Source organism: Neoarius graeffei, chromosome 16 (genome assembly GCF_027579695.1).
Source record: "Neoarius graeffei isolate fNeoGra1 chromosome 16, fNeoGra1.pri, whole genome shotgun sequence".
NCBI lineage: Eukaryota > Metazoa > Chordata > Actinopteri > Siluriformes > Ariidae > Neoarius > Neoarius graeffei.
In genome coordinates this window covers 58,201,769-58,220,227 of record NC_083584.1, presented here as the reverse complement: position 1 = coordinate 58,220,227, position 18,459 = coordinate 58,201,769, and the positions used below count along the sequence as shown (strand labels likewise).

The 18,459-nt window shown below is 44.6% G+C and overlaps 1 protein-coding gene across 1 annotated transcript in view; it reads left to right on the top strand.

Annotated features, from left to right (window-relative positions):
- The first annotated feature begins 1,736 nt into the window (after positions 1-1,736).
- Positions 1,737-18,459, top strand: part of LOC132900265 (zinc finger FYVE domain-containing protein 1-like) — a 38,856-nt gene continuing 22,133 nt past the window's right edge. Inside the window, exon 1 of the mRNA XM_060942272.1 lies at positions 1,737-1,897. Coding sequence (XP_060798255.1) covers positions 1,784-1,897 — 114 coding nt within the window. The 5' untranslated portion in view covers positions 1,737-1,783. The remainder of the gene's footprint in view (positions 1,898-18,459) is intronic.

Sequence of the window (18,459 nt, the reverse complement as noted above, 5' to 3'; positions counted from 1 at the left end):
ACACCAGATACTGATAGCAAAGGTTCACATACTTTTGCCACTCACAGATATGTAATATTGGATGATTTTCCTCAATAAATAAATGACCAAGTATAATATTTTTGTCTCATTTGTTTAACTGGGTTCTCTTTATCTACTTTTAGGACTTGTGTGAAAATCTGATGTTGTTTTAGGTCATATTTATGCAGAAATATAGAAAATTCTAAAGAGTTCACAAACTTTCAAGCACCACTGTATATAGTAGTATCATTGTAACAACAGATGAGCTGGTTCGATGCTGGAATTCAATTGATCCAAACAGAATGAAGGTCACAACAAGGTCAACGGTCTGAAATAGTTTTTTTTCTGAAAGTTCGTTTTTTTTTTTAAACTGAAATGTTAATAGGCTAGCAATGTGATTTGCCCATAACTCTGATATTTAAAATAGCAGTTGTCATGAATGAACAGTTGTGAACAAAATGAATCACAAAACATATCAGAGGCATGTCATATCGCATCAGCTTCAGTTTACTGTGATCCTGAACAGGATCATGTTCAGTAATGATAGATAAACTAATGCACGAATAAAATTGTTTTATGAAATAAAGCTCTGTTGAATCTTGAAATTACACTCCATGATTTAATATGAGGGCGGCACAGTGGTGTAGTGGTTAGCGCTGTCGCCTCACAGCAAGAAGGTCCGGGTTCAAGCCCCATGGCCGGCGAGGGCCTTGCTGTGCAGAGTTTGCATGTTCTCCCCGTGTCCGCGTGGGTTTCCTCCGGGTGCTCCGGTTTCCCCCACAGTCCAAAGACATCCAGGTTAGGTTAACTGGTGACTCTAAATTGACCGTAGGTGTGAATGTGAGTGTGAATGGTTGTCTGTGTCTATGTGTCAGCCCTGTGATGACCTGGCGACTTGTCCAGGGTGTACCCCGCCTTTCGCCCGTAGTCAGCTGGGATAGGCTCCAGCTTGCCTGCGACCCTGTAGAAGGATAAAGCGGCTAGAGATAATGAGATGAGATGAGATGAGATGAATGAGAATAATTCAGGAAATTAAAATATGAAAAATGGAATGAAGTTACACTCCGTGCCACTAGGTGGCGGTGATGCGCCGGTGTGTTTGGTAACCACTGTGACGAAGACGAAGAAGATCTTGGAGGCGGAAGTGTTTACAGTCAGCACACTTTCACTACCAGGAATTCTCGTAATTGGTTTACAGGAAGATTTTGTTTGGTTATCCTCGTAATTGGTTTACAGGAAGATTTTGTTTGGTTATCCTCGTAACTGGTTTCTGGGAAGATTTTTGTTTGGTTATGTCGTTTAGCATTCTACACAAACTCTAGACAATTTGGCCAGAGTTTCTCTAAGCTCCGGTGAGGTGGGACGAGGGCTGATAGGGCATGCCCGCCCTCTGAGCACCAATACACATCAAGAAGAGCAAGGATTAACTCAAGCATACATCTCTTAATATTGTTAAAGAAGGCTAGAATTCTTCTGTGACCTTGTGTCTCACTGTGCATTGTACTGTTATGATAACACATTGCTTGAGACATAATATTGATATCTTTTGAACATTCTATCAGGACGTGACCTGCTCAAGGTCTGACTACAGGCTCAGTTTTGAGTTATTCTCATGCAGGCATTTGCAACGATTAATATCCCTTGAGATCACACCTCAGCCCGGTAGATGGCGGTAATACACATCGATTGTTAACCGCCAATAAATCGACAGAAGAAGAAGACTACCAGCAACAACAATCTGGAGGCTGTTTGGTGTGTGTGAGATGGTTAAAATTGTGTAATAATGTCGGAGATGTTACTGAAGGAGATGGAAGAAGTGTCTCTCGGTCAGTTGAAGGAAGAAGAGAAGGAGAGCGGAAGGAGTTTTCTCCTTATCGATGAAAATGAAACCCTGCAGGTAAATGTTAATGTGTCATGAAGTGCACGTTCTGTTAGCATCAAAGCTAGTCAACATTAAAACACCGTTTTTGTAATTACATCGAAATATCTGATGAGAGATTTAAGGAAGTGTGGAGGTTTTCCAAGATGGCGACCGAGTAAGACGTCCTTTGCTGAGCTCCTGCACAAAACTTTAAAAAACAACGGAAAAGAAATGGTAATACGTAAATACAGACGAACCCAGAACAATTTAACAACGAAATATCATATAACTACCTGCTGCTACCAAATGCCTAATCGTGAAAGGAAAAGACACAACATCATAGACGGCACACCAGATAAAGCTAACGCTTTGATAGCATCCTGCCATGACTACAGCCTCGTGTCTACAGTAGCAGTGATGGCTGACGACTTTCCATCCATACCAGTGACACTGTCCAAATCTCCAGTTGCCAAAAAAGCTCTGTACGGAACGGACAAGGAATCTACACAGGACAACAAGGTTATCCAAACTTTGTCCAAACTCATCAACGACTGCGCTGATGCCATCGAGAGGTTGGTGAGCGAAAATTCAAAGAAAATTGATGACAACACTATGAAAATAGAAGGCTTAAAGAAATCAATGGACTTTGCATTCAGTGAAATAAAAGATACTCAGAAGAAAGTAAACAATGTCGACACATGACTCAAAAAAGAAGAATCGAAAATGGCTAAACTCCAGGCACGTATCTCTGATATGGAGTCATACTCAAGAAGATGGAACTTGAAGCTGTTAGGACTAGGACTGTTTTGGCCTCTAGAGGCCGCTGTTATTTCCTTTTCATGTCGTGTTCATTTTGGCCTCTAGAGGCCGCCACTGTTCCTGTGTTTTGAGTTTGTGTTAATTGCCTAATTATCTTCACCTGTGTCCTTAATTAGTTTGTCTATTTATACCCCTGAGTTCAGTCCTCTTGTCACGGAGTCTTTGTGCTGTTATGTTTATCTCCAGTTTCCTTTGTACTGTGTTTTTTGATCTTCTTAGCTTTTGTATTTTTGCACTTTGCTTTTCTTTTGGATTATACTCTTTGGTTTTTTTTTTGTCTTTTGTTTTGCCCTGTATATAGTGTATATAGTTAAAATAAACCTTTTGATTCTTTTTCTACTTCCGCCTCACGCCTCTGCATTTGAGTCATCCCCCTGGTGGCCTAGTGGGGGTTTGCTGGATTATCACACCAACGAACCAGGTTCGAATCCCAGCAAAACCCTAACAGAAAGACTCCGTCATGACCGACTCAGCAGAGGCTGCTTCAACTGTCTACCCGGCCAACCTTCAGGGAATTATGGCAGCTTTGACACGCTTCGGAGCGACCATGGACGCTCATGGACGTACGCTCACCAGCCAACGTGAGGCCCTCGCTCGCCACGAGGAACTGCTTCAGCAAATTGGGAAAACCCTGGCACAGCTGACATCTCTGCCTGCATCTCCTGATCCAGTTCCTGCTCCTGATCCAGCTCCCACTCCTGCTCCAGTGCCTCCTGCAATGCTGCCTTCTTCACCTCGCGAACCCAGCCTTCCTGCACCACAGAGGTATGACGGCAAGCACAGTGAGTGCCGAGAGTTCCTTACCCAGTGTCAACTCACCTTTGAGCTTCAGCCTACCACCTACACTACGGATCGCCGCAAGATTGCCTTTGTGATCACCTTATTAGCTGGTAAGGCGCGAGCCTGGGCTACTGCTATCTGGCAAAGACAGGGACCTGAGTGCTTTGATTTCCAGCTGTTTTCTGAAGAGATGCTTCGGGTCTTCGATCAGGCAGACATCAGTACCGACGCAGCCCGAAAGCTCATGTCCATCCGGCAAGGAGGAAGCGTCGCAGATTACGCCATCTCGTTCCGAACACTCGCAGCAGTAAGTGGATGGAACGAGACTGCCCTGGTGTCAGCCTTCCACCATGGTCTGTCTGACCCCATCAAGGACGGTCTGGCCTCTATTGGATGCCCAAGTGACCTCGAAACCCTCATCTCACATGCTATTCGTCTGGACAACAGGATGAGAGAACGCCACCAAGCCTTGAGCCCCTCCAGCCTCCCTACCTCTACCTGGAGACCGTCTACCTCCTTCAGTGACTGTCCAGAACCCATGCAAGTGGGTCGTACTCGCCTCTCCGCATCTGAGAGGGAGCGCAGAAGGAGGGACAAGTGCTGCATCTACTGTGGCAAGCCTGGTCACTTCCGAGCATCATGTCCCGAACTCTTGGGAAAAGGACCGCCCCGTCCAGCCGAGGGAGGGTTGTGACGGGGCCTACCCTCTCTCCCGGACTCCCTGGCCAAGGAATCTACATCCCGGTCTCCATCTCCTGGGGTGAGTCTGTCCACTCTTGTCAAGCTTTGATAGACTCAGGGGCGGCTGGGAACTTTATGGATATTCACTTCGCCCAAAGCATCAATATTCCGACTGCACCTCTTGAAGTCCCACTGTCTGTGTCTGCCCTCGATGGCCAAGCGTTAGGTGATGGAAGAGTCACCCAAGTTACTTCTCCAGTTTTCCTCCAGTCTCAAGGTCACAAGGAAGAAATATCCCTGCACCTGATTCCTTCACCTGAGTTCCCAGTTATTCTAGGCCTTCCTTGGCTTACTCGCCACAACCCTCGCATAGACTGGGTAACAAGCCAGGTTGTGGAATGGGGCCCTGCATGCCATGCCTCTTGTTTGCTCTCTAGCTCTCCTGTGTCTCCTGCCGAGCCCCCTGATCTCACCGAGTTATCTCAAGTTCCCACAGAGTACTGGGATCTCAAGGAGGTATTCAGCAAGAGCAGGGCCGCCGTTCTTCCTCCGCACCGGGCCTACGACTGTGCCATCGACTTGCTCCCTGGGACTACCCCTCCTCGTGGCAGACTGTTTTCACTCTCTCAGCCAGAACGCAAGGCCATGGAGGAATACCTCAAAGATGCCCTGGTCTCTGGGTTTATTCGACCCTCCACTTCACCTGCTGGAGCCGGCTTCTTCTTTGTCGGCAAGAAGGATGGGGGGCTCCGACCATGTATTGATTACAGGGGCCTGAATAAGATCACTGTGCGCAACCGATATCCCCTTCCGCTGATGTCCACAGCTTTCGACCTGCTCCAAGGCGCCACCGTCTTCACCAAGTTGGACCTACGGAACGCATACCACCTCATCCGTATCCGACAGGGAGACGAGTGGAAGACTGCCTTTAACACCCCGTCTGGGCACTACGAATACCAGGTGATGCCCTTCGGACTCACCAACGCACCAGCTGTTTTTCAGGCCCTAATCAACGACGTCTTAAGGGACATGATTAACCTATACGTTTTTGTCTACCTCGACGACATCCTTATCTTTTCCAAGACCGTGCAGGAGCACCGCCACCATGTCCGCCAGGTTCTCCAGAGGCTGCTACAGAACAATCTGTTCGCCAAGGCCCAGAAATGCGAATTTCATGTTCCCGAGGTCTCCTTTCTGGGATTTATTGTACGGACAGGCCAACTCCAAATGGACCCTGCCAAGACCCTGGCCGTCCGGGATTGGCCTACTCCCAAGTCCGTTAAGGAGGTTCAGCGGTTCTTAGGATTCGCTAACTTCTACCGCAAGTTCATCAGGAACTTCAGTTCTGTGGCAGCACCCATGTCAGACCTCACCAAAGGGACAGGTGGATCTTATGGCTGGTCTCCTCAGGCAGAAAAGGCGTTCAAAGACCTCAAGGACCGCTTCTGCACGGCACCCATTCTGGTTCTCCCGGACACCTCCCAACCATTCATCGTGGAGGTGGACGCCTCGGACAGTGGTGTCGGCGCGGTGCTCTCTCAACGTTCGGAAGGAAAGCTGCACCCCTGCGCTTACTTCTCCCACCGCCTGAGTCCTGCTGAGTCCCGGTACGATGTGGGGGATCGAGAACTGCTAGCGGTCAAACTGGCCCTTGAGGAGTGGAGGCACTGGCTGGAGGGAGCACAACATCCATTCCTGGTTTGGACTGACCACAAGAACCTGGAGTACCTCCAGCAAGCCAAGAGACTGAACCCTCGACAGGCTAGGTGGGCCCTGTTTTTCAGTCGGTTTGACTTCACCCTCTCATACCGCCCCGGCTCCAAGAACACCAAACCTGACGCACTGTCCAGACTGTTCTCTGCCACTAACAGGGAGAATGAAGTCGGGCCTATTATCCCTGTGTCCCGGATTGTGGCCCCTGTCCGCTGGGGTATTGAGGAGGCTGTCCGACGAGCCCAACGCCAGGACCCCGGTCCTGGGACGGGGCCACCAGGCCTCTTGTACGTCCCACATCAAGCCCGGGCCAAGGTTCTCCAGTGGGGTCACTCTTCCCCTCTCACCGCCCACCCGGGAGCTCGGAGGACCCTGGACTTCCTGAAAAGACGCTTCTGGTGGCCTAACATGGAGAAGGAAGTAAGGTCATTTGTCCTGTCCTGTGAGGTTTGCACCAGAACCAAGAACCCACGACAGCGTCCCCAGGGTCTCCTGCATCCTCTGACCATTCCCCGGCGTCCCTGGTCCCACGTGGCAGTCGACTTTATCACGGGTCTCCCTGAGTCACAAGGTAACACGGTCATTTTGGTCTTAGTTGACAGATTCTCCAAGGCCTGCCGCTTCATACCACTGTGCAAACTCCCCTCTGCTCTTGAAACTGCGAAACTTTTGTTTAATCATGTCTTCCGAGTCTTTGGTCTTCCACAGGACATCGTCTCAGACCGAGGGCCCCAGTTCTCCTCCCGAGTGTGGCACGGGTTCTGCAAGGTCATCGGAGCCACTGCCAGCCTCTCCTCTGGGTTTCACCCACAGTCCAATGGTCAGACGGAGAGGCTCAACCAGGACCTGGAAACCACCCTGCGAGGCCTGGCTATGGATAACCCGACATCGTGGAGCACCTGGCTGCCATGGGCGGAGTACGCCCACAACACCCTGCAGTCATCGGCCACCAAGCTGTCGCCATTCCAGTGCCAATTCGGGTTCCAGCCACCTCTGTTCCCGGACCAGGAGGAGGACGCGGGGGTGCCCTCGGTCAACCAATATGTGAGACGGTGTCGCAAGACCTGGAGCAAGGTCAGGAAGACCCTCATACAGACCTCCAGAACCAACCAGACTCAGGCCAACCGCCATAGAAGACCTGCACATGCTTTCCGCCCTGGGCAGCGTGTTTGGCTGTCCACTAAGGACCTTCCACTGCGGGTGGAGAACCGCAAGCTTGCTCCTCGCTACATTGGCCCCTTCAAGGTGGTGCGCAGGGTGAACCCTGTCTCCTACCGGCTCCAGTTGCCCCGGACTCTGAGGATCAACCCCACTTTCCATGTTTCCCTGTTACGGCCCGTACTGACGTCTACGTATGCCCCTGCCCCTAGGAACCCCCCACCCCCCCGCATCTTCCAGGGGCAGACTGTGTTCACTGTGAATCGCCTGCTTGACTCCCGCCGGGTCCGCGGCGGGTTGCAATATCTGGTGGACTGGGAGGGCTATGGTCCTGAGGAGCGCTGCTGGGTTCCTGCTCGGGATGTCCTTGATAAAGAACTATGTCGGGACTTCCATTCGGCCCATCCGGATCGCCCTGGGAACGTCAGGAGACGCTCCTAGGGGGGGGGTCCTGTTAGGACTAGGACTGTTTTGGCCTCTAGAGGCCGCTGTTATTTCCTTTTCATGTCGTGTTCATTTTGGCCTCTAGAGGCCGCCACTGTTCCTGTGTTTTGAGTTTGTGTTAATTGCCTAATTATCTTCACCTGTGTCCTTAATTAGTTTGTCTATTTATACCCCTGAGTTCAGTCCTCTTGTCACGGAGTCTTTGTGCTGTTATGTTTATCTCCAGTTTCCTTTGTACTGTGTTTTTTGATCTTCTTAGCTTTTGTATTTTTGCACTTTGCTTTTCTTTTGGATTATACTCTTTGGTTTTTTTTTTGTCTTTTGTTTTGCCCTGTATATAGTGTATATAGTTAAAATAAACCTTTTGATTCTTTTTCTACTTCCGCCTCACGCCTCTGCATTTGAGTCATCCCCCTGGTGGCCTAGTGAGGGTTTGCTGGATTATCACACCAACGAACCAGGTTCGAATCCCAGCAAAACCCTAACAGAAGCTGTATGGTGTTCCTGAAAGCCAAAACGAAAACGTGAAGAAAAATGTGGTGCAACTATGTCAAACCATCCTCCAGAAGGAAGACAAAGCTGATGAGGCCATCGACATCGCACATCGCCTTGGGAAAAAGAAGCCAGGGGACACGGGGCCGAGGGCCATCATCATCCGATTCGCCCTGCGTTCATGCAGAGATGGTGTTTGGAGGGCTGCAAAAAATCATCCCTTCATGCATGACCACAAGCTCCGATTCGCCGAAGATCTGCCGAAATCTGCGAAGGATTCCAGAATGATCCTGTGGCCTGTGGTGAAGAAAGCGCGTGATGAAGGAAAGAATGCCTACTTTGTAGGGGGACGTGCATTCATCAGTGAAGATGAACTTTTCCCCGATCTTACCTGATGTGACCTCTAGTCTGCAGGAGGCTGGACTACGAGTTGCTTGTTCGCCTTTCGGTCAAGACGTTTTCTCTAGACCATGTAGACCTACCTCAAAGACTAAGAGCTAAGAAAGCTCTCTCAACTGTGGGTTGCCTTAACCATAAGTTTTAGGTTTACAGACATGTTCGACCATTTGGCCTGCCTAATTCATATTAGGCTGTGTTTTTTTCCTGATGGTAATCAGGGCTCTACAGTGCGCACATTTCACTCGCATTTGCAAGCGAATTTTTCGGCATGCGAACGACGAAAAAAAACCACGCGCATTCGTGCGAGGGCTTCTTGCGGCCGAAAGCACTGAGCACAGATGCGACGAGTTTAACATTCTAAAATATATCAAACATTAAACTGCAAAGTATGTAAATCCAGCGCTGGATAGCCTGCCTAATATCATTTTTTACACTAGAGACAAGAAAATTACATCAATGTGTTCATCAGAGCCTTGTAGTGCTCAATGTGAAAGAATTTTGTGAATATCTCCTTCCGGTTTCGTGTAAATCCCCGTTGTTTGGAGGGAGCGCTCTGAGGAAATCCTGCAGTTTCTGTGCAGTGTTGCCAGATTTGTTGCGGTTTTAAGTGCATTTTGGCGGGTTCTGAACATATTTTGGGCTGGAAAACGTCAGCAGTATCTGGCAACACTGTTTCTGTGTGCTTCCCTGTGTCTCTGCTCTGAGCGCGCGGGTGGGGGAGGGGCTGCTCACTCTCACACACACAGGAGGGAGGGGCTGCTCCATCTCAGAGAGACACAGGCTTGTAGCTTCATGGCAGGTCACACATTCAAACACTACGTTCAGACTGCAACCTGAAACGACCCATATCCGATTTGTTGTGAAATCCAATTTTTTTGTTAGGCCGTTCACATTACCAATTATATAAGACTTGTATGCGATCTCCAATATGAACGGCAAACGACCCAAAAGTGTCCCGCATGCGCAAATTGACACGTAATAAGCACATCTACGTAATACATAAACTAAAAAAAAGCGCACTCTTCAAGTTTTCAAGTAAAGCATGGAGATGAGGCGAGACCTGGCGATGTGGTTTTTGTGGCGGCAGCGGAACTCACACAATAATCTGATTAATGTGGGCAGCAGAGTAATGAGACCGAAGGTGTCAAATTACTGGAAATTTCCAGAACAATCTTATAATCTTGTAATACAGGATGATTTAACATCCAGGTCCCTACCAAATCCACCATTAGCTTGATCAATTCTATAAAAGTCTATTTAAATTCTGAAAACTGTACAAATGTTGTTGTTTTCCACCAAAGAGGTGGGATTAGCCAACGCAGAATAGTGACGTTTGTCTCTTGTTGATGACGTATAGGTCGCATGAATGCGACCTGTCCGGTCAGACTACAGTCGCATGTGAAAATAACGGATATGCATCGGAATTAGGACCACATATCCAAGCGGCCTGGGTCGCATGTGAAAAAATAGGATCTGTGTTATTCAGATTGTCAATAACAAATCGGATACAGGTCGCATATGGGCAAAAAAATTGGATATGGGTCGTTTTAGGGTGCAGTCTGAACGTAGTCAAAGAGTACAGCTCAGCTCCTGCAACTGTGACTGCTACGCGCACTGCATCACTCTCACAATTTCCCACTGGGGAATTGTCTCTAGTTAGTTATAGAAACTCAGTTCAGCTACAAAACTCAGGATATTGCACTGTATTTGGTATTGCATTGTATTGGGTATGGATGTAAAAGTGTAGAAATATAAATATAAAATATACAAACGCTATAAAAACTAAAAAGTTGCTCTGTGAGGTTGCACTGTAATAAGTATTGCACTGTATCAGGTAAGTGTGAGAATATTGTCCTTTTAGGTCCTTGTTGGTGCATTGTTGCACCTGCCAGAAGTGGCATCAGTCGGTGCATGTAATTAGCCTTTTTCACATTACATCACTTGCAGAAGAACCTCACATCCATTTTCAGCCTTTTGAATGGAAGAGGCATGCTAATCTGCTGGCTAACAAGTGGCAACCATAGAAAGTCAGTAAACTTCCTCTCCAAAACAAGGCAGACAGGTGACTGGAATGGTCGCTAACAATACGTAATGATAAACAACAATGCGCAATATTATTGTCATTCACAGCTAAGATTGATACAGTTTTGTTAACATATGTTGCCACCGTACACCTTTTCTTCCATTCAAAAGGCTGAAAACGGATATGAGTTCCCCTGCAAGTGACGTAATGTGAAAAAGGCTAATTGTTCAAGGTGGTTATGGCCTGTGGGTAAAAAACTGTTTTTGAGTCTGTTGGTCCTTGCTTTGATGCACCTGTAACGCCTGCCTGAGGGCAGCAAGTCAAAGAACTCCGAGCCAGGGTGGGAGCTGTCCTTGATGATGTTGTTAGCTCTGCTGAGCTCTGCTCTCTGTTTAGCTACTGTTTGTTCATTCATTTAGTTGTTCGTTATTCATTTGTTTGTTCATTCATTCATTCGTTCATTCATTCATTCTCAATTGAATTTTGCGTTTTATGTGTTGGTGTGTCTAAGGTTTGCGCTGCAATAAACCTTTAAAATGAAAACCTGCTTGTGCCCCCATTTTTTTCCCTGTGCTCCTAAAATTTTTAACTTAGGAGCACGTGTGCTCCTGAAAAAAAAAAGTTAGTGTAGAGCCCTGATGGTAATGTTAACAGTGCAGTGCTGGCTCAGTGTGCCAGATATTACAGTTTATCTAGCTACTTCGTTCTCAAAGCATTTCTTTATCTATTCTTTCGTTAAATGCCAGGGGTTTAAGAAATATCACTAAACGTAAAGCACTTTTTTTGTTTTCAAAACAGCAAAATACACATTTATGTTTCTACCAGGAATCTCATTCAGTTTCTAAGGACGTCAACTTTTGGAGAAGTCAGTGGGGATATGATCTATGGTTTTCTCATTGCAACGAAAGATCTGCAGGTGTGTTAACCCTAAAGCATAGGTTTAATGGCAATATTGTGCACACAGATACAGACCCAAATGGGCATTACATTTGTCAAGTAATTAATCACAATAAGGTTACTTTCATTATCGTAAATGTGTATGGGTACAACTCATATGTTGAGAACACTCAACTATTTGTGGACATAGAAGACAGACTTAAACACTGGTTGCCTAAATTCCCTAATTCTCATATAGTAATGGGAGGGGATTTTAATGTAGTTCTAAATCCTAAAATAGATAGATGGCCTCATGTCTGCAGCACAAGAAACACTTTTCTAAAATCATTCGTGGAAAGATTTAACTTGGTGGACGTATGGAGAGCTAAATTTCCAAATACTGCTATATACACGTTATCACGTATTGACTTCTGATTAGTCTCTAGTAATTTAAAAGAGCAGGACATCTCATTTAAGATTCTTCCATGTCCCCTCAGTGATCACAAAGCCATATCTATCTCTATAAACTTACTGCCTTCAAATAGTTGCTACATCAAAGCCAACTACTGGAAATTAAACAACTGTCTTCTTGAGCATGAAGAAGTAAAATCTCATATATTGCAACTAATCAAGCATTTCCTCACCAAAGCTAAACGTGATAATTCTTTTGGTTTAAACTGGGAGTTATTTAAATATGAATCTTCTAAGTATCTTAGGAAGTTTGGTAGTAACCTTGCCAAGATTAGGGCTGCTGAAGAACAGAACATCATTAGCAAAATCGCTGTGCTCTCCCAGATATCTCCAGACACCCTTACAGATGAACAGAAAGTCTCATCTCATCTCATTATCTCTAGCCGCTTTATCCTTCTACAGGGTCGCAGGCAAGCTGGAGCCTATCCCAGCTGACTACGGGCGAAAGGCAGGGTACACCCTGGACAAGTCGCCAGGTCATCACAGGGCTGACACATAGACAACCATTCACACTCACACCTACGGTCAATTTAGAGTCACCAGTTAACCTAACCTGCATGTCTTTGGACTGTGGGGGAAACCGGAGCACCCGGAGGAAACCCACGCGGACACGGGGAGAACATGCAAACTCCACACAGAAAGGCCCTCGCCGGCCACGGGGCTCGAACCCGGACCTTCTTGCTGTGAGGCGACAGCGCTAACCACTACACCACCGTGCCGCCCTGAACAGAAAGTAGAGTTGGTTAATTTGCAAGAGAACTTAAATGGAGTGTATAAAAGGAGGGCTAAAGATGCCTTTATTAGATCACGGAGGCGATGGTTAGAGGAAGGTGAACAGAACTCTGCCTATTTCTTTAAACTGGAGAAGTATAGAGCCAATATGAACTCTGTATCTGAACTTAAAATTAATGATGTTGTAACTGACGACCCCAATATTATTTCAAAATTTTGCTCCACCTTTTACAAGACACTATACAAAACAGAATACTCTGACAGTGACGCACAAACATTCTTTAACTTGTTACAGGATATTCCCCAACTTGATGAATCAGAAAAAAACGTGTGATCTTCCCTTATCTCTATGAGAGGTTAAGAATTGTATTAGTCTTTTAAAGGATAACAAATCTCCTGAAACAGACGGCTTAACGTCTGAATTCTATAAATTATTCTCTCTACAGTTAGCACCTTTTTTGTTAGAAGTTTTTAATGAGAGCTTATCAGTCAGTACATTGCCATGGAGCATGACTCAAGGTTTAATAACACTTATTCCAAAGCCTCAAAAAGACATACTCTTGATTGACAACTGGCGTCCTATTTGTTTGCTGAACAATGACTACAAGTTGCTGGCTATCATTTTCACCAAAAGAATTAAAGCTGTACTTTCTTCAGTTATTGATGAGGCTCAAACTGGGTTTATGCACAACAGGCATATCTCTGACAACATTAGACTGGTTTTAGATCTTATTGACTACTCTCACTTAATTTACGATGATAGCTTTATTTTTTTCTTAGATTTCCGCAAGGCCTTTGATACAGTTGAGCACAACTTTCTCTATGACGCACTTAGAAAATTTGGTTTTGGTAACTTCTTCTGTAATGCTATAAAAACACTCTACAACAGAGCAAACTGTTCTATAAAGCTTAAACATGGATCTTCAGCTAGATTTGATGTTCAGAGAGGCATCCGTCAAGGATGTCCTATTTCACCACACGGGCGCAGATAGAGGGTGGGATGGGTGGGATTCGTCCCACCCAGATTTAAATTCACCTCGTTCGGTCCCCCCCACTTATAGGGAGGAAAAAAACATCTATGATGTCTTTCTTTGCATAAGGCAAACCTCACGGAAAAATCAAAAGACTAATTACCATTCGGTTTATTGAGGTGCACAGCAGTACAGTACATACATAGTTGCAACAACTCACATAAAACAAAACAGAGACTGATATTCGGTTGGTTGAGCTGAGCAGGCTGCACAGGTTGCGAGCTCGAGCTTGGTTGCTATGGTTACCCACAACAAGTTTGACAGGCATATCGGGGACAGCTCCTAGTTCAGGACCCCAACACGGCATGATGAAGGGTGCCAAACCAAAAAGGCAGAAAACGATTGCATCGTTTTTTCAAAAAACAATGACTGTAAGTAAACTGTGCCTTACTTTATCATATCACCTTGCAATTTTTTGGTAGTCTGTTCAAAGTAATGTCGTAGTGAAAGTAAAATCATACGGAGTAGAGATGCCTTTCTGGTAGCCTCCTTCTTTCAGTGGTAGCCTGTAGATACAGTGCTCAGAAGGCAGTTTTAATGTTTAATCTGGCGTTCCCTGCCATAATTTCAGCGAGCATATTGTTTCATAAGGAAACTTTGCGAAGAGTTGTTGACTGACTGCCGCTCACGCAACACACAGGCATAGTTAGAAAGTCAGGATGCGCTGGTTTACACTTTACACACACACACGTAGCCCAGCCTCTCGCTATGTTTAATAGTTGGAACTTAGCGGTTTTAAAACTAGTTTTGCATATTCAACCCACATGACATCCTGTCGTGTCAGTGGTAAATAGCACATGAGAGCACCAGACATCACAGGTGTGCTCTATTCCTACTCTTTATTTATTAGTAGGCCTAAGCTAACGGTTGCAGGGATGAAGGAGTGATGGTTTTTTTGTCTTAGCTGAGTAATGTCGCCGCTCTGAGGGCATCAGAGTATATTCCTCGCACAACACATGTTGGGGGTTGGGGTTGGTTTGCTGGCAGCTTTGTCCCCCCCCCAGTTCAAAAAACGTATCTGCGCCCCTTTTTCACCGTACTTATTTTTGCTTGCTGCCCAACTTTTGTGCACTTATATTAAGCAACCTACAAGGTATCACCATAGCTGATAAAACTATTTTCATCAGTCAATTAGCTGATGATACAACTTTGTTTCAAAAGAACAGTTCTCAAGTCCCTTTAGCCATCAGCCTTATGGATGTGTTTTCTAGGGCATCTGGTCTTCACTTAAATCTAAAAAAGTGTGAACTACTAGCTATCAAGGACTGCGACGTTGATTCTGTTTCAAATATTCCTGTTAAAAACTCTGTAGTTTATTTGGGTGTCACTATAGACAAACAAGACTCTCATAGATGCTCAGTTAATTTCTCTCCCATTATTGATAAAACAAAAAAAAGATTAAATCAATGGCTTCTTCGTAATCTGTCTTTAAGTGGCAGAATTTTACTTTCCAAAGCAGAGGGGATCTCCAGGATAACGTATGCTGCTCTCTCCTTGAGCGTAGATACACAAACATGTAAAGCTATAGACAAAATTTTATATGACTTTGTCTGGAAAAACCGTACTCACTTTGTTAAAAAATCTGTCATAATGAATGAATACTGTAAGGGTGGCCTTAACTTTCCAGATTTTTCCACATTGAATTACATGTTTAAAATAAACTGGGTTAAGCGTTTTCTAAGGCATCCAACATCACTGTGGAACTTTATTCCCAATTACATTTTTTCTTCTTTGGGGGGTCTGAACTTTGTTCTAATGTGCAATTACAATATTGATAAAATTCCTGTAAAACTTGCTTCTTACCATAAACAAATCCTGTTGGCCTGGTCACTGATATATAAACACAACTTTAGCCCACAAAGATTTTATATTTGGAACAATAAGCATATTTTATTTAAAAATAGATCACTCTTTTTAAAGCATTGGTTTGATAACAGTATCATTTTAGTTAATCAACTCTTCAATCAAGATGGTCATCTTTATTCCTATTCTGAGTTTCTTCTTAAATATGGTATCCCTGTCACCCCGAAGGACTTTTCTGTTGTTTTTGATGCCATCCCTGCAGGCATAATTTCTTTATTTAGAGGCCTTAAGGGTCAGTTATATGACCCTGTCGTGCGTGATGTTGCTGAGACTAATGTTGGAAGAAGTTGCTTTTCAAATCAGAAGAATTCAAACAAAACAATCCGTCAACTTTTCCAACAAGAAATCACCACTGCGCCACCTTCTTTATCATTCTGGTCTAGTTATGTAGGGGACATTTGCTGGGATAAAGTGTGGCTGCTACCACATAAATTCTGCTTGACTAATAAGGTCAGAGAGATTTCTTTTAAGTTGGTACATAGGTTTTACCCAACCAACCACTATTTACAGAAACTTAAAAAAGATATTGATGTAAACTGCACCTTTTGTAGGGATCACAGAGAAACACTTGAACACTTATTTTGGTCATGCTCTCATACAAAGACATTTTGGTCTAAACTATCAAGATATAGATTCTGTCTACCCTGATTTTGCTTTGAAATGGGAAAATGTACTCTTTGGTTTTGTTACTCAAGACAGGAATGCCACTTCTGAGTTTTACTTAATTAACCTCATTATCATTTTAGCTAAACATTATATACACAAGTCAAAATTTCAAAATGTAAAGCCAACCTTTATTGAATTCTCCATTTATGTAAATCATTATATAGCATCCATCTCTTGTTCTCTTAATAAGAAAGCTGTGAAGTCTTATTCCCTTTTTGTGCTGTACAACGCATTCATGTAATTTTATTTATTTTCCTGTTTCTGTTGCTGTTTATTTGTTTTTCTACTATTATTTCCATGCCATAACCCCTGGCAGACTGTTATATATATTTTTTATACAAAATGCATGCAATGATATTTGACAATAAAAAAAAAAGATGTAAGGAAGTGTGATAAACTCAGTCAGAAACAAAACAAACTGACATGTGGTGGTGATTTAAAGCTTTAAACTTGAGTATTTTAACTTCAGACACCAAAAGTGTGTTACTGATGTCGACCATAAAGTCAGTGATTAAGAGATTTCTCTCAAAACTGACAACAAAAGAATCTGGAACACGACTGGGTTAAAGTATTCAGATCTCCAGCTGTAAATTAATCTGTGACGTTTCCATCTCGTCACTCACTGATGATTATTTTGTCTGTGTATATAAACTATACACCTACACTTTGATTTTATATACAGTACCAGTCAAAAGTTTTTGGAAACACCTTCAAATTCCGTGTTTTTATTTTTTTCCTACAACCCGGAATCCAAAAAAGTTGGGACAAAGTACAAATTGTAAATAAAAACGGAATGCAATGATGTGGAAGTTTCAAAATTCCATATTTTATTCAGAATAGAATATAGATGAAATGTTTAAACTGAGAAAATGTATCATTTAAAGAGAAAAATTAGGTGATTTTAAATTTCATGACAACACATCTCAAAAAAATTGGGACAAGGCCATGTTTACCACTGTGAGACATCCCCTTTTCTCTTTACAACAGTCTGTAAATGTCTGGGGACTGAGGAGACAAGTTGCTCAAGTTTAGGGATAGGAATGTTAACCCATTCTTGTCTAATGTAGGATTCTAGTTGCTCAACTGTCTTAGGTCTTTTTTGTCGTATCTTCCGTTTTATGATGCGCCAAATGTTTTCTATGGGTGAAAGATCTGGACTGCAGGCTGGCCAGTTCAGTACCCGGACCCTTCTTCTACGCAGCCATGGTGCTGTAATTGATGCAGTATGTGGTTTGGCATTGTCATGTTGGAAAATGCAAGGTCTTCCCTGAAAGAGACGTCGTCTGGATGGAAGCATATGTTGCTCTAGAACCTGGATATACCTTTCAGCATTGATGGTGTCTTTCCAGATGTGTAAGCTGCCCATGCCACACGCACTAATGCAACCCCATACCATCAGAGATGCAGGCTTCTGAACTGAGCATTGATAACAACTTGGGTTGTCCTTCTCCTCTTTAGTCCGAATGACATGGCGTCCCTGATTTCCATAAAGAACTTCACATTTTGATTCGTCTGACCACAGAACAGTTTTCCACTTTGCCACAGTCCATTTTAAATGAGCCTTGGCCCAGAGAAGACGTCTGCGCTTCTGGATCATGTTTAGATACGGCTTCTTCTTTGAACTATAGAGTTTTAGCTGGCAACGGCGGATGGCACGGTGAATTGTGTTCACAGATAATGTTCTCTGGAAATATTCCTGAGCCCATTTTGTGATTTCCAATACAGAAGCATGCCTGTATGTGATGCAGTGCTGTCTAAAGGCCAATTTATGCTGACAACCCAGTCCTCGCAGATGGCATCGCAGATGGCGTCTGCGAAGCCCCCCCCTTCACAGACGCTCTGCGCACACCTCTCAAAAATTGTGACCACCGCAGACAGCCTCGCAGACAGCGTCGCAGACAAGAGGGCTCTGATTGGTCCACTCTACATCCGCTGTACACGCACTTCCCCTTCCCTACTTTCCCGGTTTGTTTTGTTTTCACGACCGCCATTTTTAAAAACACGAGCAAAGATGGAGCAGCACGAAGAGCGGTTGATCGAGGAAGTGAGGAAGTACGTACATCTATACGACTCCAGTTCTAGTCATTATAAGGACAGCGCATACTCCAATAATTCGTGGAGGGAGATATCGCAGAATCTGGGCATGGATTTGATCGAGTGCGCGAGGAGGTGGAAGAACCTGTGCGACAAGTTTGTTCAGCAGCGAAAGGCAATGATGGCCAAAAAGAGCGGGGATCCGGGTGGGGAAAGGGTCCCACCTTTTTACATTTTTATGTCCTGGCTGGAGCCTTACGTAAAGCATAGGAAAACATCTTCAAATTTCCCTTCAGAGGTAAATATCGTATCACTTTGTACTTTATCATGTGCCTAGCCAGGTAGAATGAGTGAGCTAGCTTGCTAGCTAGCTGGAGTGAGTGAACAAGGTACTATCCTTTGTTGTCGCGGCACAG